At 46.2% G+C, this 27,756-nt stretch overlaps 1 protein-coding gene across 1 annotated transcript; it reads left to right on the forward strand.

Moving 5' to 3' along the window:
* Nucleotides 1-18,162: 18,162 nt before the first annotated feature.
* PURB (purine rich element binding protein B) lies at nucleotides 18,163-26,753 on the forward strand. Its single transcript, XM_067745750.1, has one exon. It carries the CDS (start codon nucleotides 18,281-18,283, stop codon nucleotides 19,196-19,198), a length of 918 nt encoding a protein of 305 aa, XP_067601851.1. The 5' UTR covers nucleotides 18,163-18,280; the 3' UTR covers nucleotides 19,199-26,753.
* Nucleotides 26,754-27,756: the final 1,003 nt, after the last annotated feature.

Consider the following 27,756-nt stretch of genomic DNA (forward strand, 5'->3'; position numbering starts at 1 on the left):
TCCGGCATTTCTCCCCAGCTCTGGTGACTCTGGTGGCTTTGGGACAAGCCCTTCCTCCCGGTGTTCCTGTCCCGGCTGCTCACACCAGTAACCCTGCTGCCTCCCTTCACCTCCATCCATTATGTGGGGCCCCTGCCGAGGCAAGCTGGCTCCACCCCTGAGTAACTGTGGGATCAGCACACTTCTCACCCTGGACTTGCGCCTTCTCTCAAATCCTAACCTGCTGTGGTCTAATTCCCCGTGGCTACCAGTTGTCCGTGGAGAATGCCACCCGGCTTAACACCCCCTTCTCACTGCACTTAGGAAGACGGCAGCATCCTAATCAGATGGGCCTGCTGGCCTTCCAGAATCATCCCCACACACAAGCGCAGAGCGCTTTCAGGTGACAGGACCCCAGCCCCTTCCATCCTCAGGACCTTTGCACATGCTTCTACCTCTGGGAGGAGTGTCCCTGTTGCCCTCTTCACCTGCTTGAGCCTCCTTCCTCGGGTCCTCTCCTACATGCTCTTTATTCCTTGAATTCCCCTCCCAGCCCACCCTCATGGCCCCCTTCTGCGGAGCACCTTGTCCTGAGCTAGTGAGACACACAGTACTTCTCTCTTGAAGCACGCAGGTCACCTGCAGACATTTCATTGCTTTCTGTCATCGTTTGTTTGTGTCAGTCCTCACCGCCAGTCATGGTGGCCCTGACGGATGCTGCGCTGCTCACCGCCACAGCTGCTGGCTCCAGTGCGGGGCTGGCCCTGGTGGACACACACGGCCCACTCACTGACCGACGACAGGAGGTGTTGCTGAGTGGCAGCTTGGCAGAGAAAGCTCCCGTCAGTGAGAAAACGAAAGCAAACAGGCTTGGGTCTAGAGAGGGTTTGTCAAGGGTTTGTCTCAGGAGGGCCGCCTTCCACAGAAGGGGCCGCTTTTGCAGTCTTGTGTTTTGACCTGCTGAGGTTTCCCACTGAGGATGGGAACTGTCCACATAGAGTTTCCATGCCAAAAGTACACACTCCCCCCAGAAGGGCCATGTACCCACAAAACAAACCTGCCAGCTCTGGGCATGTCAGACTGTGGCCGTTCCCTACAATGAAGCTGAGCTGAGGGTTTGGGCACCCACCCCGAAGCTCCACAGACTGGGTTGAAGTCCAGCTCTTCTGGACTTCCCTGGTGGCGCAGTGGTTAAGCATCCGCCTGCCAATGCAGGGGACACGGGTTCGTGCCCCGGTCCGGGAAGATCCCACATGCCGCGGAGCGGCTGGGCCCGTGAGCCACGGCCGCTGAGCCTGCGCGTCCGGAGCCTGTGCTCCGCAACGGGAGAGGCCACGACAGTGAGAGGCCCGCGTACCGCAAAAAAAAAAAAAAAAAAAAAAACACACCAAAAAATAGAAAATAACAGAATGTTGGCAAGGATTTTTTTAAAATAACCGTCATAAAGAGTGTGAAGTGGTATCTCATTGAGGTTTTGATTTGCATTTCCCTGATGACTGATGACATTGGGCAACTTTTCATGTGCTCATTGGCCATTCGTGTCTCTTCTCTGGAGAAATGTTTATTCAAATATTTTGCCCTTTTTTTTTTTTTTTTGGACGTACCGTGAGGCATGTGGGATCTTAGTTCCCCAACCGGGGATTGAACCCGCACCACCTGCAATGGAAGCATGAAGTCTTAACCAGTGAACTGCCAGGAAAGTCCCTTTTTCCCCTTTTTTTAAAAAAATACAATTGTACCTAATATGATTGCTGATTAATTTTTTTATTTTTATTTTATCTTAAAATTTTATTTATTTTTGGCTGCGTTGGGTCTTCGTTGTTGCGTGCGGGCTTTCTCTAGTTGCAGCCAGGGGCTACTCTTCGTTTTTGTGTGCAGGCTTCTCATTGCAGTGGCTTCTCTTGTTGTGGAGCACAGGCTCTAGACATGCAGGCTTCAGTAGTTGTGGCACATGGGCTCAGTAGTTGTGACGCACGGGCTTAGTTGCTGCGTGGAATGTGGGATCTTCTCAGACCAGGGCTCGAACCCGTGTCCCCTGCACTGGCAGGCGGATTCTTAACCACTGTGACACCAGGGAAGTCCCTAATTACAGTTTTGAAAAATATATGGGTGTGTATTAGAGGGGGCAGGACAGGAGAGATCTTACTGCTAACGGTGCTATCTTTTGTATGATGTCATTGTGTGTCTATCTCCTTTTAGTCAACTCTATCTTCTGAAGTTTATGCTCTGAACGTATTTTATGTTGCAGTAAGAAAAAAAATATTTTGAGCCCAAATCACACCCTTGACAAGGAACTACGCCAATGAGCCTATGGATGTGGGCCTGGAATGTGGCCTTCCCTAGCATATTTCTCTCCGTCCCTGAGCAGAGCAGGGTGGGCAGCAGGGATCAGGGGACAGTGATGGGATTCCAAGGGCCAGGTCTAGGGACTGAGCCTGCCCTTTCTTCTCGGGATTGATTGCAGCTGCCTGGGTCTCGCTCAGCTTCGCACAGTAGTCGTGGCTCTAAGGACCAGGTGACACCCACAGACCGAGGCTGGGCAGTCCTCTGCCTCCTCACCTTTCCCGGTCCCCGCGCCTCGCAGGGCTCCTGCAAGTATCAGGTTGCAGAAGGCGTGGACGCCGAGAAGGGAGAGGGCAAGACTGTGTGCGCGTTCACAAGAGAGGCCCCTCGGAGAGCCGCCCTGCACTCTGGGCCTGACAGAGCTCTCCCCACTCAATGAGAAAACGAATCAATGGGCCATGAGTGGGCAGTTCAGCGGGCTCTCTACTCTGACCGTGGCATCCTGCATCTCTGATAACAGAACGCCCATCCTCACGGGAATGGCGGTGGTAGTACTTTTTAAAACACCGTCACTTAGCAAAGTATCAAACTGGTAGTCAGACCTGGGGCGGGGCGGGGGGGGGCGGGCTTTTGCTCACCCGTGAAATCCCAAAGTCTGGGAACCAAGTGTCTAGAACGGCACTATCCAACCTAAAGAAATGGGATTCACCCCACATATGGAATTTTCAGCTTTCTAACAGCCACAATACATTTAAATCATATTTTATTTAACATAACTTATTGAAAATATTATTATTGCAACAGGCGTCCAATATAAAATTATCAACATCACATTCTACTTCTGGGGGTACTGTCTTTGACACCCAGGGTGTGTTTGCCACTGGCTGCACACCTCACTTTGGACTCGCCCCGCTGCAAGTGCTCAGAGCCCTGTGGCTGGTGGCGCACAGCACAGCCCGAGAGTTCTGGAGGCCCGCAGGCACTCGCAAGCCATTCAAGAGCAACCAGTGAATGGACCAGGGAACCCAGAGCCAGACTGCCGGGCCGCAGACCCTGTCCGGGAAGGAGCGAGGTGCAGCCGGCGGCCACCAGGGGGCGCGGGCGCTCTGCCGGCTGCCCGGTTTCTCGCCTTTCTGCTCAACCCTCACTGGATTCTACAGTGCAGCTCTGGCCCGGGCTGGGGAGCTCTTATGCAAATACCCTGGTGGCATCTCCACCCGAAGAAAAACTCCCAGACATCTGGAGGTGGTCTGCCCCCTCTGAACTCCCCTTCTTAAAGTTGAAGACCCTTCCAGAAGGCCACATTCAGCAGGTGGTGGGCGGTTATTCATAACCTAACAGAAGGCCAGGCTCAGTGGGAGGCCACATGGGATGAATGAATGATTCTCACCAAAGGCTCTGGTGGGATGAATGAATGATTTCCACATCTGCCATTAAGCCCAATCTCAGTATTTGAGCACAAGTGCAGAAATGGCCCAAAGGCAGACTCAGACACTAGTTCTGACATTTCTAAAGCACTCTGACACACACCTCATTTGATCTTCACAACTAACCTTAAAGTGAATGCCCTCATTTCTCAACTGAGGGAAATGGGGATCTGTCTGCCTGCGGACCCTGGGGAGACAGGAAGGGAGATGAGCCACCCCTCTGAGACCACCGGCCTGCCTCAATGCACTTTCCACCAGGTGCTCTCAGTGGATCTGAACCCATGGTGTAACATAGTAGAAATATGTACTTGGTGTATACTTTCTGTCCCAGCCTGGAGCACCTAAGACCCTTGGAATTGCCTGAGTGGTGGGAGTATCTCTTGTTATTCACTTCGCCTCAGGATGGGGGGCTGGTCACCAGAAAGACCCGGAACCATCAGCTCCCACCCGGGGGCATGGGGGCTGGAGCTGGAGTTCCGTCTGTGGCAGTGGCTTCATCACTGAGGCCCACGTAATGAAATGTCCATAGCACTCTTGGACAGTGAGGGGCCGGCTTCCGGGTGGGTGAACGCTCCCGCGTGCTGGGAGGGTGGTGCACTCTGCCGCCCCACCCAGAGGATCCAAACCTGCCTTTGTTCTTCTTCATACGGCTGTTCATTTATTTCCTTTACAACTGCAAGTACAGTGCTTTCCTAGTTCTGTGAGTCATTCTAGCAATGTGTGGAACATGAAAGAAAGGGTCGTAGGAGCCCCTGAATTTGTAGTCAGCTGGGCAGAAGTGTGGGCAGGCTGTACCAACTGCTTTCAGGGTGTGGGTATCCTTGTGGGACTGGGCCCTCCCCCTGTGGGGTCTGTGCTCACTCGGGAGGTGAATGTGAGAAATGAATTGAATCCTTTGGCACGCACCTGGTGTCGGAGAATTGGTTGATGTCAGAAAAAAACAAACACAGGGCCTGGTGAAAACAGCTGCTTGGCTGTAGTTCAGCCTCTGAGAGGTGCCGAGGCCCTGGGATCACTAAAGGAATCCTAGCGCTGCTGAACAAGAGCCCTGCAGGGACTGGAGGTGCGTCTCGTCTGGCAGGCCCCGCAGAGGTATTCGTGGTTGGCAGGGGGTTACTCTCTGGTGGGGTGGGACTTTCAGCTGGTCACCGGGTCCTACTTAGACCACATCAGGCGGGTCATTGTGCCACAAAGCAACTCTCTCATGACTCAGAGCTCAAGACTGTGAGAAGTCTTCCTTCCTACTAAGCTGAAATCAGCCTTTCTTGGGCTAATGCACACCTCACCCAACACAGAAGCCCCTTTCTGTTTGTCCTTCCATGTGTGGGACTACCTTGGCCGGTCATCCTCTCCACCCTCCCACCCCTACCCAGCTCCAAATTTGGGCCAAAACTCGTAACCTAGCTCCTCCAAAGTTCTAGGCCCTTCTCCAGCCTCATCAAGCTTCTTCAAGGGTTTACCTGTCACTAAACCATTGAAAATGTGGCCTCGGGCCTCTGTCCAACCAACACATACACGTGGTCTCACCAGCACAGCTCATGGGCTCTTCTCTCTCTTTCTTTTTCCTCTTTTTATAAAATATTTTTTAACTATGGTAAAATACAAATAACATAAAATTTACCATTTTGATCATTTTTATGTGCACAGTTCAGTGGCGTTAAATACACTCATGTTGTTGTGTAGCCATCACCACCATTCATCTCTAGAACCTTTTCATCTTACCAAACTGAAACTCTACCCATTAAACACTAATTCCCCATCCTTCCTCCCCCAGCCCTCGGCACCCACCATACTACTTTTCATCTCTATGAGTTTGACTTCTCTAGGGACCCCATGTAAGTGGAAACACTCAGTATTTGTCCTTACTTATACTCGTAACTGGCTTATTTCACTCAGTATAATATCTTCACATTTCATCCACATTGTAGAATACAGCAAAATTTCCTTTCTTTTTTAAGGCTGAATAATATCCCATTGTGTGCATATACCACATTTTGTTTATCCATTCATCTGTCGATGGACACTTGGGTTGGTTCTACCTCTTGGCTATTGTGAATAATGATGCTATGAACATAGGTGTGCAAATATCTCTGCATGACCTTGTGTTCAATTCTTTTGGGGATATATCTAGGAGTGGAATTGTTGGGTCATATGGTAACTCTATGGTTTAGTTTTTGTTTTTGTTTTTTGCGGTACGCGGGTCTCTCACTGTTGTGGCCTCTCCCGTTGCGGAGCACAGGCTCCGGACGCGCAGGCTCAGCGGCCATGGCTCACGGGCCCAGCCGCTCCGCGGCATGTGGGATCTTCCCGGACCGGGGCATGAACCTGTGTCCCCTGCATCAGCAGGCTGACTCTCAACCACTGTGCCACCAGGGAAGCCCTATGGTTTAGTTTTTTGAGGAACTACCAGATTGTTTTCCACAAGGGCTGCACCATTTTACATTCCCACCATCAAAGAACAGGGTTCCAATTTCTCCACATCCTGCCAACACTTATTTTCCTTCCTTTTTTTTTGTAATAACCATCCTAATGAGTGTGAAGTGGTATCTCTTTGTGGCTTTGTTTTGCATTTCCCTAATGATTAGTCATTTTGAGCATCTTTTCTTGTGCTTATTGGCCATTTATATATATTTTTTCTTTGGAGAAACATCTATTCTTCAAGTCCTTTGAGCATTTTTATTATTTATTATTTTTGGCCGCACTGTGCAGCTTGCGGGATCTTAGTTCCCCCACTTTCCAGTCTCTTAAAATCCATATTTAGAGGAAAACGATAAAACAAATTGTGGGGAAGCAGCTTCAGAAATCTACACTGTGAGCCACCTAGGTGGAGGAAACCGATTTGGAAACGCAGACGTCCGAGTGTCACCTCTGACCCAGTGGGCCAGCCTTGCAGATTTCCCAAGTAAAAATAACTATTCATAGGAGCATTGCTTATAACAAACACGAAACTGGAAACAACCTAGAGCCCCCATCACAGGACACTTAATTCTACCGGTTCATTTAAATTGGTGATCACTAAGATAACAATAAAAATATGGAGACATGTTCAAGCCATGTAAAAGTAATATAAAGTGCAGGGGGGGGAGGAGAAACTATTTCATTTTCAATATACTATATATAATTACACACAGTAATTACAACATAAAAATAGATACGCATGTGGATAGAAACTAGAAGGGAACCAGAAGAATGAAAACGGAGGGAATTGGTAGGATTATGTAGGACATTTTTTTCGTTTTAAACTTCCTTTAATATTTCAGTAAAGTTTTACTAAATGATACTTTATAAGTATTTCTATCTCCTGAACTAAAGCTTGTGTTAAACAAAGAAGCAACTCAATCCGAGGACGAGAAAGGGGATGTCTCATTGCTTAACCCACTAGGCAGGCAGGAAAACACGAATTATTTGGAAAGAGAGAGAGAGTTATAATCCCCTCCCTGGACCTGAAGTTTACCCTTTTGTGCTCTGAAAACAGGAGGATCCAGACTTTGGAAATAGAAGCATAGTCAAGACGCTGACCCATGGCTCTGCCTCTCAGTGTCGGGTTCCATTGCAGGGTAATTTCAGCTAGAGCCGGTGACTTGGAGGCAGATGGTGTGGCTGAGACTCCAACAGTGGGGACAGCCGGGGCCGGGGCTGGTCTCGGCCACATGGAGTCCAGGATGCAGGCAAGATGGCCAGCTAGAGCTGCCCGTATGGATAGCGAGTGAGAGAACCCAAAGGAGACAGAAGGTCGAGGGCTGTGGTGAGGACATGACCTGTTGGAAAGCAGTGAGGGCTCAGAGTCCCTCAACACTCAAGGGCAAGGCGTGAGGGACCACTGGGACCCCAAAGGGGTGGCAGTGGGAGGTAAGCAGGGCAGGAGCACAAATAGTTGTGTTAAAAACATATACAGAACTACTAGCCCAATAGAAGCATGGACAAAAGCCACGAATAGGCATTTCACCAATGAGGAAACGCCTACAGCCAAGAAGCATACACAGAGATGCCCGGCCTTGTTAATCAGGGAAACATAAACCAAGGCGGCAAAAAAGAAGAGTTTTTCATCCATTTCATGACAAAAATGAAGAATCTGACAATGCCAAGGTCTGGAGAGGCTGTGAATCAGAGGCCTCTTAAACACGGCCGAGGAGAGTGAAACCAGTGTAACAACTCGGGAAAACCATCTGGCTTTTCCTTATGAACTTGGACATTCAAGTGCCTCACAGCTCAGGAAATCACACCTGGGTATATACCCAAAACAAAGCCCTGCACCTCTACCCCAGAAAACAAGTGCCAGAGGGTCCCCTAGGCTGTTTGTGACAGCAGCCATGACCCTGATGCCCACCAGCAGAAGATGGAACAGGGTGATGGAATATTATACAGCAGTGAACATGAATCAACTCCAGTTAAACAAGCAAACCCAAAAAAGTGTGGGAATCTTCATAACATAATGTGGAGTGAAAAAGATCAAGTCCAGGAGGCTATTTATGTGATGGCTAATTTATGTGCCAACTTGGCCAGGGCACAGTACCCGATATTTGCTCAAATACCGGTCTAAATGCTGTGATGGTATTATTTAGGTGAGATTAACGTTTAGATCAGTCAACTTTGAATAAAGCAGATTACCATCCATAATGTGGGTGGGCCTCATCCAATCAGTTGAAGGCCTTAAGAAAAAAGACTGGATTCCCTTGAGGAAGGGGGAATTCTGCCTCCAGATGACCTCTGGACTCAAGCTCTTCCCTGGCTCTCCAGCCCGCTGCCTGCCCTACAGATTTCAGACTTGCTGGCCTCACCGTAGCGTGAGCCAATTCCTTAAAATCTCTCTCTCTCTCTCCGTGTATATATATAACTGGCTCTTGAACAACGTGGATCCACTTATACACAGATTTTTGTCCATAGTAAATACTACAGTACTACACTGTCTGTGATTTGTTGAACGCGCGGATACAGAGGGCAGACTAAATTATACTTGGATTTTCAACTATGGGAGGCTTGGCTCCCCTAACCCCCTTGTTTTTAGGGATATATATATATATATCCTTTTGGTTCTGTTTATCTTGAGAACCCTGACTTATACAACTTACAGTATAATTCCCTTTTTATAAAGTTAAAAAAATAAAAATAAACAATGTATTTTTTATACTTTAGGATTTCAGTCACCTCTGAGAGGTGGGGGGATAAACCCTGGGAGGAATACATAGGGTAGATGTCAATTATTGTCAGTGTTCTAATTCTTGAGTTTTATTACAATATTATTATTGAATGAATTGATGAATGAATGATAAAAGAGAGCTGTGACGCATGGACTAATAATAAAAATACATGGTAACCAAAGATTTTGATCAATCTAATTCTGTGCATAAAATAAAAACTTAATGTCAGGACTTCCCTGGCGGTCCAGTGGTTAAGACTCCACACTTCGAACGCAGGGGGCGCAGGTTCAATCCCTGGTCAGGGAACTAGATTCCCACATGCCGTGTGGTATGGCCAATAAAAACAAAAACAAAAACTTATTGTCAGACATCAGTATGCATAATATGAATATATGTATATACACACACCTATGTGTAAGTTCGCATTTAAAATTTTGCATAGGAAACGCTCGAAAGGACAGACACTGATATCTTCGGGTAGTGGGTGGCTCTTCATCAGGGAGAGCTGATGCTGCCATCTCTGAATCATTTACATTCCTACTTTTGCTTTTCTGTATTTTCCAAATTTTCTACAATAAAGACATTTTTTAAAAGAACATATTTTCTAGGGCTTCCCTGGTGGCGCAGTGGTTGAGAGTCCGCCTGCCGATGCAAGGGACGCGGGTTCGTGCCCCGGTCCGGGAGGATCCCACATGCCGCAGAGCGGCTGGGCCCGTGAGCCATGGCCGCTGGGCCTGCGCATCTGGAGCCTGTGCTCCGCAACGGGAGAGGCCCCAACAGTGAGAGGCCCGCGTACTGCAAAAAAAAAAAAAAAAAAGAACACAGTTTCTAATAGGAGGGAAAACACAGTAACATCACCAGGATGCCCAGTTGTAACTCAATTGTAATTGCTCACTGTGTGCTATTTTCATGATTTACCAAGTGGTCAAAGACACGGAGAGTCAAAGATGCATACTTCCTTTCAACTTAATTCCATTAGATATTTACTGAGTATTCACTGTAAAGGAGACGCAAAGATAAGACACAGTCCCTGCCCTTAAGGAGTTTGCAGACCAGCAGTAAAATAAGACTTGGGAAATAACTGACCACAGGGCAGAGCATGTAGGAGCTGTGAGAATACCCCGCGAGCTGTGTGTTTCAGTCTAGCGAGGACTCCCTGCTGCCCAGAAAGGCTTCGAAAACCTTCACGTAGATTCTAAATGGGCAAGTGACCAGTCCCAGAGGACTGCATGCTGAAGTAGGCAGTGAATATGAAAAGGGTACAATGGGACAAGGAGGGCCAACACAATTTACTTTGGATGATTTTTAAAACATTTTGACAACTTGAAGATGTATTTTTAACTTTGGGGGACATAATTTCAGACATATAGAAAAGCTGCAAGGCTAGCACAAAGAACTCCTGTATACCCTTCACCCATCCTCCAACTGCTAAAGTTTTCCCACATCTGCTTTGTTGCTCTCTGTACAGGTGCGTCTTTTTCGGAATCCTTTGAGTGTAAATTGCAGCCATGATGTCTGTTTTAATTCTAAATATTTCAGGGTGTATTTCCTAAAAACAAGGATAACCTCTTACACAACCACAAGTACAATTGTCAAAATCAGGAAATTAACATCACATTATTTTCTGACCTACAGACCTTATTCAGATCTCACCAATAATGTTCTTTATGGCGAAGAAATCACGTGGCCGTCACATCTCTTCCTTCTCCCTTAATCTGAAGCGGTTCTGCAGTCGTCGTCTTTCATGGCATTGGCATTCTTGAAGTTAGTTGTCTGTGATTCTGTGGATGTTCCTTCAGTGTAGGTTTGTCGGCTGTTTTCTCAACACTAGATGCAGGTTCTGCATTTTTGGTAGGAATACTACAGAGGTGACCTGTGTCCCTCTCTGTGATCATACGACACCTGAGGTCGATTTGTCCCATTCCTGGTGATGTTACCCGCGATCACTCGGCTTAGGGTGGTGGCTGCCAGGTTTCTCCACTGCAGAGTCACTGTTTTTCTTTTTGTAATTAACACATACTTACAGTGAGATTCTTTGAGACTAGGTCAATATTCAGTTTACCCAGCAAATTTTCACCCACTGTTTTTAATATCCATTGATGATTCTTGCCGGAATCAATTATTACTGTGATAATTGCTATTGATGCTTGTCAGATTCCACCATTTCTTCTATACTTGTCACTTTGCTTTCTACTGAAAAGAAGAGCTTTTCTTGGGAATTCCCTGGTGGCGCCACGGTTAAGACTGCACACTTCCAATGCAGGGGGCTCGGGTTTGATCCCTGGTCAGGGAACTAGATCCCACATGCATGCTGCAACTAGGAGTTTGCATGCCACAACTAAGGAGCCCACCAGCCGCAACGAAGACCCAGCGCAATGACATAAAAAAAGATAAATATTAAAGAAAAAGAAGAGCTTTCCTTTCCCTCAATTACTCATTTATATCAGCATGTATACATGGAACCTTATTTTATTCAGTGGCTTATAGTCTGTTACTATCATTCTATATTTGATGCTTAAATTGTCTCAGATTTGGCCAACAGGGGCGTCCTTTTGACATGTTCCCCTTATTTTTTTTTCCCCTTATTTTTTGAGCATTTACTTACTTTCTGACACAAGATATTCCAGGTTCAGCTTGTGCTTTCTGTCCTCCAGCCCTGAAACCAGCCATTTCTCCAAGGAGCTCTGGTTCCTTTTAGTAGTGAATGGTATTAAGAAACCAAGGTCTGGGTGCTAGGTGTGCTCATTGCTACTGGGGTGTCGTTGCTTCTAGGAACTGTATGTGTATAAATACATACACCCATACCTATATGTCTGAGTGTGTGTATATATTTCTGCATCTACATGTGTGTGTATCTGTGTGTTTCTGTGTTTATTTGCCTGTGTGTGTGTGCATGTACACACACACAAGTCTGTGTAATGAAACCACCAGCTCATGTTGATACCTCCAATTCTAATCCAGTCCCATAGGGCTTGTTCTCATCTTCCCCAGACCATGTTCCTAACTTCTACCAGGTAAAGGTTCTTTAAAAGCTGCAGATTCAGTTCAGGTCATCATCATTACCACTGGCCTCAGAAACCTTCATCTCCTGACCATATGGCCTTGCTTGTGCTCAGCATGGACTTGGGCATCACCAGTCTTTGTCTAATTGGACAAAGGGCAGACGGAGGAACCCAGCAGGGCCCAGTTCAGAGCCAGACAGCCTTCTGGAAGGCTGGACAGGGGAGCTGAAACAGAACCCCTAGGAGGAGGCGGGGGACAGAACACTGGGATTTTCTGGACGAAATAAGAAACAGAACAGATGGCTGTTGTCCAGCTCCATGGAAAGACCACAAGTGACCTAAAGGCACTTGGAAAGGGCAAACCTGTTCACCACGGCAGCTGGGAGGAGAGGCCTGACTAGAGGCTTTGTGGGCACAGCTGGCTCTGACTGAGCCGCCAGGGCAGCTGGGAGGAGGCCCCTCACACCCCCCTGTCACTGAGGAGAGACCATGGGGATGGAGGCCGGCCCCCTGCTGTTTAAGACGTGAGTGGGTTCAAACACTAGTGACCTGAGTTACAGCCTCCTCAGGCCTGCTTATCCATCATCAGCTGATACATTTTCCGACTGTCCTATTTCTAGGGATCCCGTTCCTTTTAAGATGGTTGTGTTGGGGCTTCAACTCTCTTGTCCAACAAATGTGCCTCCCAAAGAAAGACAGAAGTCCTCCTGGGTTTTGTGTTCATGTTCTCTCTACTCAACACTGGGTCTCTGCAGAACACGGAGCCTGAGGGAAACGCCCACAGGAAGCTCAGCCACACCCATGAATCACACCTACGGGGCAATGCTGTCTGGGGCTCTCGTGTGCCACCTGCACCCACCGAGGGGTCTGCACACATTTCACAGCTGGGAAACGGGACTGAAGCAGTGGAGGCCTGGAACGTTCCAAGGAACACGTACCCCTTCCAGGGAATCGGGGGTCACTGGGAGGTGGCGAATGTGGGGTACAGAGGGCTTGATGGGTGTGCTTAAAGCCACCTCCAGCCTCTGCGAGTGTCCCAAGCATTTTATTTTTTAAGGCCAAGAGGAGCTATGAATTATGGCAGGGGGCAGGGAGGTGGGGCTACTGAGTTAAGTCCCAAGGCTGAGAAACTGTGCCCCCTGGACCCCAACACCAATGCAAGGAATTGATTTTCTACCTCTTGGAAGGTAGAAATAAACAGCAGGTGCAGGCCTTCTGCCCAGGCCAGATGAGGCAATCTCTTTAGATTGTGCAAGAAGAACACACTTGCTTCCAGCAAACCCAAGAAAATGTCACTGGAGGCTTCAACGCACGCCAGCTGGATACCGGCCCCCGGCGCATCAAGCTGAGATGCATCTGCAGGGCTGGGTTCCCGGCCTGGGAATCCCAGTGCCAGTGCCCTCGGGGATGGCACCCCTCGATACCAGTTTCTCCTAAGCCACCAGACCGCCTTCCTCTCTTAAGTCCAGTTTCCTTCTGGATGGAAAGGACGGAGCAGGCGAGGGGGTCATGCAGCTTCCGAGCAGCGCGCGGCAGGAAGGCTTGCGGGCAGTTTCCACTGCAGGTTTGGTCACGAACACACTTTGACTCCCCACCCCCCACCGAGTCTCGCCTGCCACTCCTGCCTTCCTTGCTGACTCTGGAACCTTCCACCACCTCGTCTTCCCCCCTGCTCTGGCACCAAGGCTCATCTGGGTGGCGGGCAGCATTTCGCTTGCCGTGGGGAGTTGAGCTAGCCAGGGCGGGGCGGGTTTTCAGACTGAAGTCAAGAAGTTTCTCCGGATCCAAAGTGAGAGACAGTCTACAAAATAATGCCCCTTCCCCCCTCGGGTACGTCAGCTCTGGGAAAGACACAGACAGGTTGAGGGAGAAGCGGCTCCAGAGTAAAGCAAAGAAGGATGAGGGCCCACTGGATGCAACGGGAACTTCTGTTGCTACAAAGGACATAATTGGGACATTTGGCAAAATCTAACTCAAGTCTGTCGATTAGAGAAGAGTATCAGATCTCTGTTAATTGCTTGATTTTGATCACTGTGCTCTGGTTAGGCAAGAGAATGCCCTTGTTTTGGGAAAAAGATGCTGAAGGGTAAAGGGGCATCATGTCTGCGACTTATTCTCAAATGATTCAGGAGGAAGAAGAACTACACAGAGAGATGAGGAAGCCAATATGGTAAGATATTAACATTTGGGAGATCTGCGTGAGCAGGATTATTCTTCAATTGTTCTGAGTTTCAATTTTAAGCTTAATAGGAAAAATAACAGGAAAACAAACGTGTGCCCTACAATGTCTGACCGCTTCCTCCTTCTCCTGGCCTGAAACCAGAAGGCTCTGGCCATCTGAGGACACTGGCCCCTGTCCCCCACTGCCTCAGGGGTCTCCCCAGACCTGGCAAGGCCTGCTCCCATCTGCTGCCTCCTGCCCAGCCTCCAAGCTGTTCTAAGTGACTTGAGAAAGTGTGCTTCTTCCCGGCCTTAGCGGGATCCTGGGTTATTCAGGGACTCTCGTCCCGTGCAAGCTTCCCAAGTCTTCACGGCCTCCCTCTCAGCACGTGGCCTCACTCTTGGGCCCTGGAGCAGACGCAGGAATGGCTCCAACGGCTCTCCTCTCCACCAGAACCTCCTGTGCCCCTCCTCCACTCTCCCTGGTATCACAAGCCAAAGGATGCCTTCTCGCCTCCCAGCGCCAGCCCCCAACTCCCCCCCACCCCGTACCCATCTCCAGGACCTCACTCAACAACCAGTCCCCCTCAAAGCTCCCCCAGCCTCGGAGCTGGCTCAGGTATCTCTGAACAAGGCAGCTTCGTGCTTCTCTTTGCCAGTTACCAGCCCCTCTGTCACCGGGGCAGCCCCTCAATGCATACTCCTGCCCTCATTCAAACTGTGACAAACGGCTTCCATGCTCCCCCCAAGGTGGCAGCGTCAAAGACAGAATTCAGAATTGGAGATCTGAGCTGCAGCCTCTGCTCCACCCCTTAAGAGCTGTGCGATTCTAGGCATGTTTCCAGGACGGTGGGAAGTGTTTGTGTAGGTTCCCTATGAACTGTGACACCGGACCCCTGGCCTCATTCCCTCCCCACTTGTTCACCTGTCCCTGTTTTCTCTATGCAGCCTCCTGGGAGCTGCTGTCAAGTCCACGCTGTCTGCTGGCGGCTCCCAAACCTGCGTCTCCGCTGAGGCCCCTCTTCTCGACTCCACTTCTCTGGGTCCCACAGCTGCTTAGACACCCCTCCTCCGGCACCCAGCTGGTTCCTCAAACTTAAGATGCCAGTACTTAAGATTCACACTCACTCGTGCTGGATTTGCCAAAAGGCAGTCACAGCAAGTGCTTAAGGCCACCAAGAAGTAATAAATTTCCGGGGGAAGAACCTGATATTCCCAAAATGCATCAGAGCAGCTCTTCCTGTTGGGTACTGTTTACTGTGAATTACGGAGGGGAAGAGCACCTAAGGTTTGCAGCATCTGGATCTCTGAAGTCTCAAATCAGTGCCCCTGTCATCTCCAACAACGGCCTCGGCTCTAGTCACTCAGAGCACACACTCTGAAACCACTCTTCACTCCTCTCTCACATCCCCACGTCCGGTTTTTAATGTTTTATTTTTTTAAATATTTATTTATTTGGCTGCACGGGCTCTTAGCTGTGGCAAGCAGGATCTAGCTCCCTGACCAGGGATCGAACCTGGGCCCCTGCATGGGGAGCATGGAGTCTTAACCACTGGACCACCAGGGAAGTCCCCCCACGTTCGGTTTTTAAATCTGGACCCTTCTCGTGCCCCAAAAAGCCCCACTGGCTCCTTGCCGCTCCACCAGCTGTGTCCAGTCCCCTCTGGCTTGGGTGGGCAATGTGGTCTTTGCCTCCTGACCAAGCCCACCCACGCTGTCCTCTGCCGTGGTCACCTCATCCAAGCACAGAGGGAAGGCATCACGCTCCTGTTCACACGGCTCCAGGGGCTCGCCCTCAACTCCAGCCCAGTCCCCTGCCCCCAAATGAAGGTCTCCCCGCCGGGCCCAGGTTTAGCTGCTTCCCACTCTTTTGTTCACCACCCCCTCCTCACACACCCTGGGCTCCAGCCAAACTAGACTTCTCGCCATCTGGGAACACATGTTCCCTCTGCCCAAAATAACCTACATTCATCTCCACCTGTCGAGATCTGTCCTTGAAGGGTTATTCAATAAATAGTACTGGGACAATTGGTCACTGGGAGGAAATTTTTTAGATTCCTTACCTCATACTATGCACCAAAATGTATTCTAGATAAACTAGACTTAAACATAAAATATCGAGTATCATATATTCAATAGAAATATATGATATAATCACATGTATTAAAAAAATTGAACTGTAAAAAGTTTGAAAAAGTATGGTTGTCGAATAGATTAAAAGGGAGAAGATGCTCAGTTTAAAAGTCAAGAATGAAATTTCAAAGGAAACAAAGCAATAGATTTAACTCATTAAATAGAACCGGACTCATTAAAACCAAACTGATAAGAAATGAACAGAGGGGGGGACTTCCCTGGTGGCGAGATGGTTAAGAATCCACCTGCCAAGCAGGGGACACGGGTTCGAGCCCTGGTCCAGGAAGATCCCACATGCCAAGGAGCAACTAAGCCCATGCGCCACGACTACTGAACCTGAGCTCTAGAGCCCGCGAGCCACAACTAATGAGCCCACCTGCCACAACTACTGAAGCCCACGCGCCTAGAGCCCTGCTCTGCAACAAGAGAAGCCACTGCAATGAGAAGCCTGAGCACCACAACGAAGAGTAGCCCCTGCTCGCTGCAACTAGAGAAAGCCTATGTGCAGCAACGAAGACCCAACACAGCCAAAAGTAAATAAATAAAGTACATAAATTAAAAAAAAAAGGCTCACAAAGGAATGGATGGGCAGGCTCATTCAAAAAAAAAAGAAATGAACAGAAGGGTAGAGAGTCCTTCCCATGAACTGACTGTTGGCGTCCCCTATGCAGGGAAGTGGTCTGGTTAGCAAGAAATTAGAGAAGGAGCTTCATGGACACCTTTTATGAAGGCCAAGTGATGCCTGACATCACATTCCTTCCCTAGGGATTTGAAATATCCAAATCCTCTCCAGGATTGAAATGGTCAAGGCCCAGATTTGATGTTTTCCCCTGGACTCTCCTGTGTTTGGTTGATAGCTATTATATAATTTTGTTTGATTGGGTCTTTTTTATGAAACAGGAGAAAGGGTGATTAAATACTTGGGGAGGGACTTCACTGGCGGTCCAGTGGTTAGGACTCTGGGCTTCCACTTCAGCGGGCCCGGGATCGATCCCTGCACCGTGGCCAAACCATGGCCAAAAAAACCGCCGCCCCTCCGCTCGGTGCATGCTTCTTCTGTGCCAGTTTATGTGCATTATCTCATTTAATTCTTACAGCAGCCCTACAAAATAGGTACTATTATTCCCATTTTAAAAATGAGGCAACTAAGAAATTAACTGAAGTGCTCAAGACTTCACAGCTAGTATGGGATTCAGATCCAGGCAGAGTGACTCTCAGCACACACCTCCTCCCACCGAAAGACATACTTTCTTACTTTTAAAATCCATTCCTGAAAAAAAAATAAAATAAAATCCATTCCTGTTTCTTCAACGTAACACATGAAACACGTATTCTTCCTGTAAAATGGCTGTCAGTCCCTCTACATAGGTGTTTGCTAAAAGTTAACTCCTTTCCTAAGCGCTCCATCCCCACTACCACTGCTTAGTTCAGGCCATCATTTTTTCTTATGCTGCTGTGACGGTGACGATGTTACCATGCATGTTCCAGGCACTAAATACGGTATTTCGAATACGAACTAAAAATAAGAGTGCACATTTATTGAGCACTCACTATAACTCAGGTATTACGCTAAATATCACTCACGGCTTATCATCCAGCAATCCTATAAGGTTAGTTTTGTTTTGAGTACAGATGACCCCATATCCTCCCTCCTTTAATTCCTCCCTGCTTATAAAAATAATAACTGTACCATTTCCCTAGAATAAACCGCACTTATTTAAAGCGTACATTTCAGTGAGTTTTGACATACTTGTGAAACCACCACCACAAACAGGACGCAGACTGTTCCTGCCCTCATAAACTTCCCGAGCTCCTTCCCAGCTTAGCCCGCCCTGACCCCGGGCCCCCGCGGGGCGTGACGTCACTGCCCTGCGCCCCGCCGCCGCTGTGCGCGGCGCTTCCGGCAGCGAGGACGTGGGGGGCGGGGCTGGGGGGCGTCACGGAGGCGTGCGCCGGAAGCGGGCCCGGCGGAAGTGGCGGGGCGGGGCGCGGGGGCGATGGGGGTTGGCGGCGGCGGCCGGCGATGAGCAGCGGGAGTGTGTGAGCGGGCCGGCGGGCGAGGCTGGGGGGCCCCGGAGAACGAGCCTCAGGGCGGAGGGCGGGGGCGCGAGCGCGGCGGGCGGCGGGCGGCGGCCTGGGCGCGGCGGCGGCCGAGAAGATGGCGGACGGCGACAGCGGCAGCGAGCGCGGCGGCGGTGGCGGGCCCGGCGGCTTCCCGCCCGCGTCTCGCGGCGGCGGCGAGCAGGAGACGCAGGAGCTGGCCTCGAAGCGGCTGGACATCCAGAACAAACGCTTCTACCTGGACGTGAAGCAGAACGCCAAGGGCCGCTTCCTCAAGATCGCCGAGGTGGGCGCGGGCGGCTCCAAGAGCCGCCTCACGCTGTCCATGGCGGTGGCCGCCGAGTTCCGCGACTACCTGGGCGACTTCATCGAACACTACGCGCAGCTGGGCCCCAGCAGCCCCGAGCAGGTGGCAGCGGCAGCGGGCGCCGAGGAGGGCGGTGGGCCGCGGCGCGCGCTCAAGAGCGAGTTTCTGGTGCGCGAGAACCGCAAGTACTACCTGGACCTCAAGGAGAACCAGCGCGGCCGCTTCCTGCGCATCCGCCAGACGGTCAACCGCGGCGGCGGTGGCCCGGGGCCCGGCGGCCTGCAGAGCGGCCAGACCATCGCGTTGCCCGCCCAGGGCCTCATCGAGTTCCGCGACGCGCTGGCCAAGCTCATCGACGACTACGGCGGCGAGGACGACGAGCTGGCTGGGGGCCCGGGCGGCGGTGCCGGGGGCCCCGGGGGCGGCCTGTATGGGGAGCTCCCGGAAGGCACCTCCATCACGGTGGACTCTAAGCGTTTCTTCTTCGACGTGGGCTGCAACAAGTACGGAGTGTTCCTGCGCGTGAGCGAGGTGAAGCCGTCCTACCGCAACGCCATTACCGTCCCTTTCAAGGCCTGGGGCAAGTTCGGGGGCGCCTTTTGCCGGTATGCGGATGAGATGAAAGAGATCCAGGAGCGGCAGAGGGATAAGCTTTATGAGCGACGCGGCGGAGACGAGTCAGAGGGAGAGGAGGTGGATGAGGATTGAAACGCCTAGCTTCCCCTACGGGCCTCCCCACCCCACCACTAGAGAGCCCCCCTTCCTGTTCATCCCAGTGAGCTAGTGGAGGGGGAGCAAGGGAGGCCCCAGAAGGAGAAGACAAAATTTAAAATAATATAGTTAATTAAGAGAAATAACCATAAGAGAGAACAGTCACGGACAATTAGAGAAAAGGAGTAAAGTTCCAAGGAATTGACAGCAACCTACAAAGAGAGGACGACAGCGCCTCCTCACCTGAGCAAAAGTCTCAACTTCTGTTGCTTCCCAGCTGAGGTTCCTAAATCCATCAGGATAATCCTGGGTGGGGTAGATCCTTGCACATTGGCCAAGGAACACCTCTTGAGTTACCCAGACCCACTGATGACAGCTGAATTTGTATTATACCTGGGGTAACCTGGTCTTAAGATAGTGTCTTATCCCTTCACCTCCATTGAAATCAGCGTTTTGGATCTAGATCTTCATGGAATTCTTGTGAAGAGAGAGGCATTTGCAGTTACCCAGTTCTGAGGGTACAAGTTTTATGAAAAGGAATGCAACTTTAAGTAATCATAGACAGGGCAAAATAAGAATTCAAGAAGCCACCAGGGAATACAGAAACAAGTCGGATCCATTTTTTTTTTTAATGGTTTTGCATGGAACCTGGAACAAGGTCCATGTCTTGTCTTTGCAGAATTATTTTCCGGGATGCAGATGGATTCAGGTGTCAGTCCTTGAACTAGAATCCGTTATTATAATATTTTGGAAGTTGGCAAAATTTTTTCAAAGATAAAAGCAGTTTTACATTGGGGGTTGCTGAGGTAGGCACAAGCAGAAATCAGGCATAAAGCACAAGGAAAACTGTTTGAGTGGATTGGTTGCTGCTCACTAAAGTTCTTCCCCGATCTCCAAATATGGAGGTCATGTCTTAGATATGAATGAGAGCCAGATCCCCGTGGCTCCACCGTGTGAGCCAGTGAATTATGGCTAATTCGGCAGTTTCAGCCACTGGTTGGCTGGATTTTAAACCGTAAAACTTGAAGATATCTACAAAAGGAACAGTGGCTACAAGCCTGAGCTTTAATGGAATATAAGTCCTCACAGAAAAGTTCGAAATAACCAAAACTGAAGTCTTCATCTACCTTCAGTTTAATCTGTGGATTTGTTTAAACACTAAAGATCCTCAGGTCCAGAATTCCAGCAACATTTATTCTTTTAAAATAAATTTTTAAGAACTTGATCCATTGTATCAGTACCTCACAATCAAGTTGGCAAACGATGGATGAGTGATTCAAGTAGCGTGCCCTTTGGAAGCTGAAATCCATCTGAATGGAGCTGAAGTGAACGTGAATATGCTGACTATATCCTGGAAGCATTTTTATACCATCTTGAAATTTCAACAAAACTGCCTTTTGCCAGTTTATCCAGCTGTCTTTCAAGAATAAAAGTTGGGGTTTTCAAGGATCGCCTCTTCTATATTTTAAATGGATTTTCAGTATGATCTTTACTAATCAAGTTAATCCCACCCCATCAAAAGGTATTCCTAGAAGTGTCAGAACCTAGGTAACTGAATTGAATGGGAGCTAATGTTCTTTCCAAAGTTTTCAGGTATACTTTGTGCAACACCTTCTCAACCAGGAGGCAAGTAACCCCACTTCCACAATCTTAGTATTTTTTTTTTAACTGCATGCCTGCCCTTTATTTGAGCTGCCTTTTAATTTATTGCATACCCTTTTTATTATCTTATTTTGGTATTCAATCTATACAGTCTTTTTGTATTTATTGGGAAATGAGTAATATACAAAAAGGTCGTTTTCATGAATTAGTGGCTGAGAGGGAGGGAATAATTGTGTATATAAAATTAGGCTTTTTTAAAAATTAGATTTGATTCAGAATATCTCATCTTAGATTTTTAAAAAATAGTGGAAGAGCCACAAACATTGGTGCCCTTTTCAGACTATTTCTCTACTCTCATCATCCACAGTAGACTTTTTAAACAGATTTTTTTTAAAGCATTTCTTTTTTTAAAAAATGTTTCTCCGTTGCAAAGAATGTTTCCTAAATTGTATGGGAGCAATAGTATTTTTGATGTTTTAATGACATCTGTATACTTGTACTGTATTTTGTACTACAAGGCAGCTGTTTTCAATAATGTCCTGCTGTATTTACCTATGTGTTTTGAGTGTTTATTTCTTTGCTGCGGAGAACAAATCCCTAAATAGTTTTAGTAAAGGAGCTGAGAAACTAAGCATTATTAGGTTTGCAGAAACTGTTTAAGTTTCAAACTCTGAGGCAGCAATGAAAATTAAGGTTGCAGCTCTTAGTTGATAGCTGTAACTTTTTCATTTTCAAAACATGTATAATTCCTGTAGAGACCAACTTGTTTTCCTGCTTCAGTGGTGGTTCTGTTGCTCAGCTGCTGTGAGCCAGTTCAGTTTTGCAAAGGTGCAGTACCTCTCCTTTCTAAGGGGTTGGTTTATTCTTTTTTCTTTTCTTTTTGTTTGGCTGAATTGCAGTAACTAGCCTTGCCCTTTCTACTCTGTAGAAATGACAGGGTCTTCACAATCCTTCACCAGTGGCTACTAAGCTATAATTAGCTGAACAGAAAGAATGTGGAAGTGGTCTGAGGCATATAGAGTATATGCCAAGAACACTACCATATATGGCATCAGCTTTGGTTACCAGAGAAATTTTCTTAGTCATTAGACCATATAACAGTAGTATATCATATGTAAATCTTTAGATATCAATTTGAGAATCCTCCAAAAAAAGGAGCAAAGAATGCATAAGCTATGTGTTGGAAAAAGTAATTTATATTAAAATTTTGACCTGCCTATGTAAGATTAAGTGGTAAACGTCATAGTGGTGGGTTTTTAAGTCTTAACCAATCTCAAAGGTTTGTTTCTCCTGCAGGGGGTGGTTCACGGCCTCTTCTCACTGCAGGAAGATTACAGGAGGATGTGGATTAATTGTAGCATTCACTGATCCTCATTCCAGTACTAGGGACAATAGAAATCTGCAAAGCATAGAGACTACACTTGGTGTGTGGTTTGTTAAACAAGGTGATAGTAACAGGCTAGCTTTTAGAACTCATTCAAAGTATTGCTTATTAAAGGAAATGATCTTTGTTAATTCCAGTCAGAAAATGGCATTGTACAGACTATGGGAAACCAATTTTTTTGTTTTGTCTTTCAACCACTATTATGAACAGTGATATAGGGCTGTTTTTCAGCTTTGGCAAACATCCCAGCTAATCACATGTTCAAAACAGTCATATTCTTGAGAAGTAGGGAACTAAAATTCCTCTTCAGATAATTGGTAGAATGTTTGTTTCTCAAATTACTGCAGTTACAGACATGAGAAATCAAACTTCAGGAACAGAATCAAAAGAGCAAAAATCTGTGTCAAGATACTCCTCTTCCCTTCTGGTTTCTATTGTCCCTACCTATCATTCAAGTAGAATGGCAGTTCTAGCCAGCAAAGAACATTTTCAGTGCATATGCTGCACAGTACAAAATGTAAATCTGTATGGCACCAAAAAATCAAAGTGAAAACCAAACCAAAAACCCAGACACCCTATGTTACTATGGGAGGCATGTAGGTGGTGTAAATGACTGTAGCTGTGATGCACACATGGCTACTTGTCAAGTCACTTTCCATAATTATTTACTGCAAAATGATTGAGAGGCTTTGTTGCAGGCAGCCTATTAACCTACTACTTCCTTTGTTACCTCTCAATCACTTTGCAATAAATTGCAGGTCTTTTAAGAGATTCAAGCTTCAGTTTTCTCAAAAAACAAAACAATTTTCCTGGCTTATCTGAAAATGCAGGGTTGTGGGCAAAAGAGGCTGGTTATAATAATGCCCTCATATTGAGTGGTCTGTAAATGGCTGCACACTTCAGGCACTATAGTTGCTGAGGATGCTTTGTTAAATATGACCTTGACTGGCTTTACAGGGGGTAGAATGTGCTCTACACAAGGTATTAAAAGGTAACTGTTCATTTGTGTCTACCTTGCTCTTGAGGTGGATGAAATTAAGAAGCTTGAGTGTGTAAGCCATGCACATAGGTATTCTTCACTGTAAATTTTGTTTTCATTTTTAACCCAATTATGGTACTTTGTCCAGTGCACAACTGATCTCTCAGTAGATATTCATTTGAAAATAGTGTGGCCTTGATCGGTGAGAAGGGGAAGGAAACAAGTGACTTTTTGCTTATGTAAAATGACTCGTTTGCCGAGAGTCATTCTGCAGCACTCTTAGTGTCTAATGCGTTTGTGATCAGTCTCCTTGTTGATTGGGGAAAGTTAATGTTTTTGACCCTGGAGTTATTAATTCAATTGAGTTGTCTTCTGTTTTTAGGAAGTATCAGAATTGCTGTGATAAAAAAGTTGACTGCTTTGATGTCCAATCTCAGGTTTTAGAATATATATAGTGGTGTAAAATTCCACTGTTAACTCTTAAAACAATTTTAATTTAGTACACCCTAAAAGTCACCTGCATAAGGCCTGTTCAGAGAGCAGAGCCTCCCATCTTTTTGCTCCTTTTCCACTTTGTACTTCACTTGAGAAAGTTCGTGATTTTACGTTGTATATTTCCATTTTAACCCTGACATATTTCTCAAAGCTATAGCACTTTTTGATCATGAAATACATGGAATCTTTGTGTGATATGGATCATGGTTTCTCAGGCTCTCCTAGGTAATTTGCTTATGAATATCATTCTAACTGTGTAAGAAGAGTGGAAATCTTTGCTAATGTTAGAAAGTTTGTATTATTGATCTAGAATGCATTTTGCTAGCTTCCAATGGATGGGAGAGTAAATAATGCTGCATTCACAATATAATAAGTTACTTTCCCTTGAGCCTTAAGGTAACTTTTTTTTCTGTCAATAACAGCACTGAAAGTTATAGTAAATGAATGAGATTACCAGTTTTCAGGGTTGGTTTTAGAGTACTGTAAATCAATTAGCTGTCTTCCTAAACAGTTACTATTCCCATTGAATAAACTGGATAATGGGTGTGTGGGTGGGACAGGGCGGGGGGCGGGGCGGGGGATTGTTTGTAGAAAAGAAAAAAAGAAAAAAAAAAACCACATTTACCTAAAGAAAAATATAGACACAGAAGAAAGAAGTACATGACAATGCCTCATTTGAAATTCCAGACATAAGGTGGAAATGGCAAATTATAACCTCATTTCCCTGTTTTTAATCTAGAAAAGCGAAGTCATTAATTTTCAAGTGTTAGCCCCCAGAAGTTTCAAGAGATAGACTGAACGATGACTTCTCTTGATATATCAGTATCTGTCTGCTATTTAGTTAAAGTTGCTGTTCCCAGCCCTCAGTCTTAAAACTTAGTTTCATTACTGATGAATTTAACAGACTCTTATTTCAGTAAATGTGGTCCAATTGTCAGTATGAAAATTAAATTTGGAAAATACTACTGCATCATGAAGACTTATTACTCTAGTAATTTCCAATTGATATCTGTACCCCTGATCTAAGTAAGACCTTTATGAATGTATTTTATACTTCCTAATGAAATAGAGAATATGCCATCAATGTAATCACCTTTATTTGCAATCTTTTACTTTTCATTTGAAAGTCTAACTCACGCCTCTCAGATTAGACATTCTAGTGGGGATAGGTAAAGCCATGTTAAAACAATAGCAAATGCCAAATTGGTAGTGTCACTGCTCAATAGGACTTCTAATAACAAGAGGGCAGAGCTTTATTTGATGCAAAAATGTTATTTTTTTCCATAGGTGATTCTAACAAATGATTTGATGAAAGAGTATGACTACTTTTGATTAACGTGGGATTTTGCATCTAGGAACATATTTCATTTTCCCTATGTTATATGGAAAATATCCATTGACATGGATAAGAAAGGGCTGATCATACCTTTAGTATGATGAAATGTGGGCCCAGAGTATTGAAGAGAAAGCAATAGACCTATTCAAGTTCATTGTCCACTAGCATATTGCAAAAGAAGGAGTTTGTCTTTTTTTCTCTTCCCTATTTCGAAGACATCAATGGGTAAACCTTTCAAGAAAATTGATTTAGATCATCTCTTATTTCTTAAAGGCAAACTCTTATCCCCAGTCTTGCCCTATGTTTCAAGATCAGGCTGGCTCGAAAAATCTTTACACATATTTGGAAATAGAGTGGCAAGTAGTAGATTTCTTCCCTTTTTAAATTCCTTTTTCAGGGACATATAACTGCAGGGAGAGTCCCAAGAAACTTGAAAAACAGGTACGTTTGTATCGTAGGAATTTGAGAATTTCATTTTAAACTGTTCAGATATGAGGCGTTAAACCCTTTTCTCCCAGCCCACATGTCACCTCTGTGTCAGAAGCTCTCTGGATTCCTAGAAGCTAATAGATTGGGAAAAGTCCAGAAGCTGATATTAAATCAGTACAGGGCACACTTAAAAAGAGTTTTGCATGTTATGGTAGCAGGCAAGTAAATTTGAGTATTTTTCCAATGATTATCAATATTTGAATAATAACTGAAGTTATCAGTGTATTTGGACTTCTTTTTTCTAAAGTTCTAGAATGATTAGTAGGAATTTATTCTTCCTTTTGCACCTTCATGCAGACGTTTTTCCAAGACCATTTCTAGAAGTCTATCCACCTTGATATATATTTCCAGATGACACACTTTCTATAGTAACCTTCACTGCCAGTCATATCTACCAGGGGCGTCCTTAAACTAGATTTTTCTTCACTCCAAAGTTGGGACTGATGTCCTGCCAGTAGAGAATCTATAGAAGTAATTTGAATGAATTAAAACCAAATCCTGATAGCAGGAGACAGAGCTTCCTGATCTAGATTTACAAGTAGAGTTTAGAAGTTACTTTTAAAGGGGGTTTTGGAGGATGTCTTCAGTCTCTGTAAATATCCATATGCTTGTGCATTGTAAACCAAGTGTGTACTCCTATGTATGAATTTGTAGAACTGATTTCTGCTTCAAGAGAAAATGCACCTTTAATTTTATAAGGTCCCCTACGCCTGTTACCCTATAAATATTTGTAAATAGAACACTAAAATTTGTAGTGATAGGATCAATTTGGGAATATCTGCTGAGAGACCAAAAAGTTCATTTTTTTAAGTACCTTGGTTAAAGAGTAAAGATTATTCCTCTTATTTTTTAAAAGAAGAATGCACTTTAACAAACACAGAGCTGCATGGGCAATTCAAACAAATCCGTGAAATGCAGTACCCATTCAGTAATCATACTTCCTGGAAACCGTTCAAAGAGTGTAGATGGGCTGTTGATCTCACTGCCTGGAGGTTGAAGCTCAGATTCCGGTCAATTTAGAGATGAGCAGGGCTGCTTCAATAGAGCAATGTGAATACAACCAGAAGCTTCAGTCAGGTCTGTAAAATGGCGGGTCCCGTATTTACCACTAACTAGCAAAACTGACAGAAAAACTCATAGAGAAAAAATCCTTACTGCTGGTGTGCACTCCTTACAATAGCAGACTTTTGCAGATGGAGTTTTACAGTCTATATTTAAAAAATTGTATGTTTGTAACAAATAAAGTATGCGAAAAAGTGAATGATAATCTTGTGCTGGTGTCTCTAATTTAAGGGATTACGTGGTGACCAGGAGGGAAATACCACACACCATCTGCTGGGGTTCGTAAATGGGTCTGGAATTGGGTGAGTTCCCACTTGAAATGACTTAAAAGCTGTTGCACATTTCATCTGAAATACAGCCAGTTCTAGACCCTCTGGGTTCCCAAAACCCTTTTCTAGTTAGTAAGCAATCTGTGGAGTAAATCAAAGTTGCACATAGTTTCATACTTTGGTTCATATTCCAGACGGGCCACTTGTTGCTTCCCCTAATTTCTTTCTATTCTACCTGCTTTTAGGCCCTATCATTTCCAAAGGCTGTAAAGAAACTGCTACCCCATGTGTTCACTCATTTATCATAACTGACTGCTTAGAGAGTAGATTAGGCCAGTCTCCTATACCCCAAGCTAAAGGAAAAATAAAAATTTTATGTCCATGCATCCTGGCTGTAGTTCCAATTTTTTTGGTTTCACGAACCCCTTTACGTCCTTAAAATTTACTGAAGACCTTCAAGGAGCTTTTATCTTTCAGGGCTTTATCAATTGATACCTATCTATTAGAAACTGAATTGTTTTCCAGACAAAAACAACATAAGTACGTGTTCCATCTGCTATAGAGCAGTGACCTCGCATCATTTAGCCTCTGGAAAACTTAAAAACTTGTGAGAGAATGAAAGTGAACAAGGCAGCTAACAATGTTGTTAGGAAAGTAGATTAGACTTCTGGACTCCCTAAAAGTCTTGGGCCTCTGGAGGTTTCTGGATCACCCTTTGAGAACCACTGAACTAGACTGGTATGTAAATCATGCTTTTCTGAAGATAAGGGGTGGGGTTGGAAAAGACCTAAGATAGCTTAATCCTTTAGTTCTCCCTATGATCGATCTCTGTATTAGAGGCTCTTACTATAAATTACTCCTATCACCACCCCAGCCCACACACGTATGTAATTTTCCTGTGACTGTCCACTTCTTTGACCTGGCAGTGCTCAATGCTGA

Source organism: Pseudorca crassidens, chromosome 8, assembly GCF_039906515.1.
Source record: "Pseudorca crassidens isolate mPseCra1 chromosome 8, mPseCra1.hap1, whole genome shotgun sequence".
Taxonomy (NCBI): domain Eukaryota; kingdom Metazoa; phylum Chordata; class Mammalia; order Artiodactyla; family Delphinidae; genus Pseudorca; species Pseudorca crassidens.

What these genes read in the sequence shown, in the direction of transcription:
- PURB (XM_067745750.1), top strand. Translation starts at nt 18,281, where the DNA reads ATGGCGGACGGCGACAGCGGCAGCGAGCGCGGCGGCGGTGGCGGGCCC.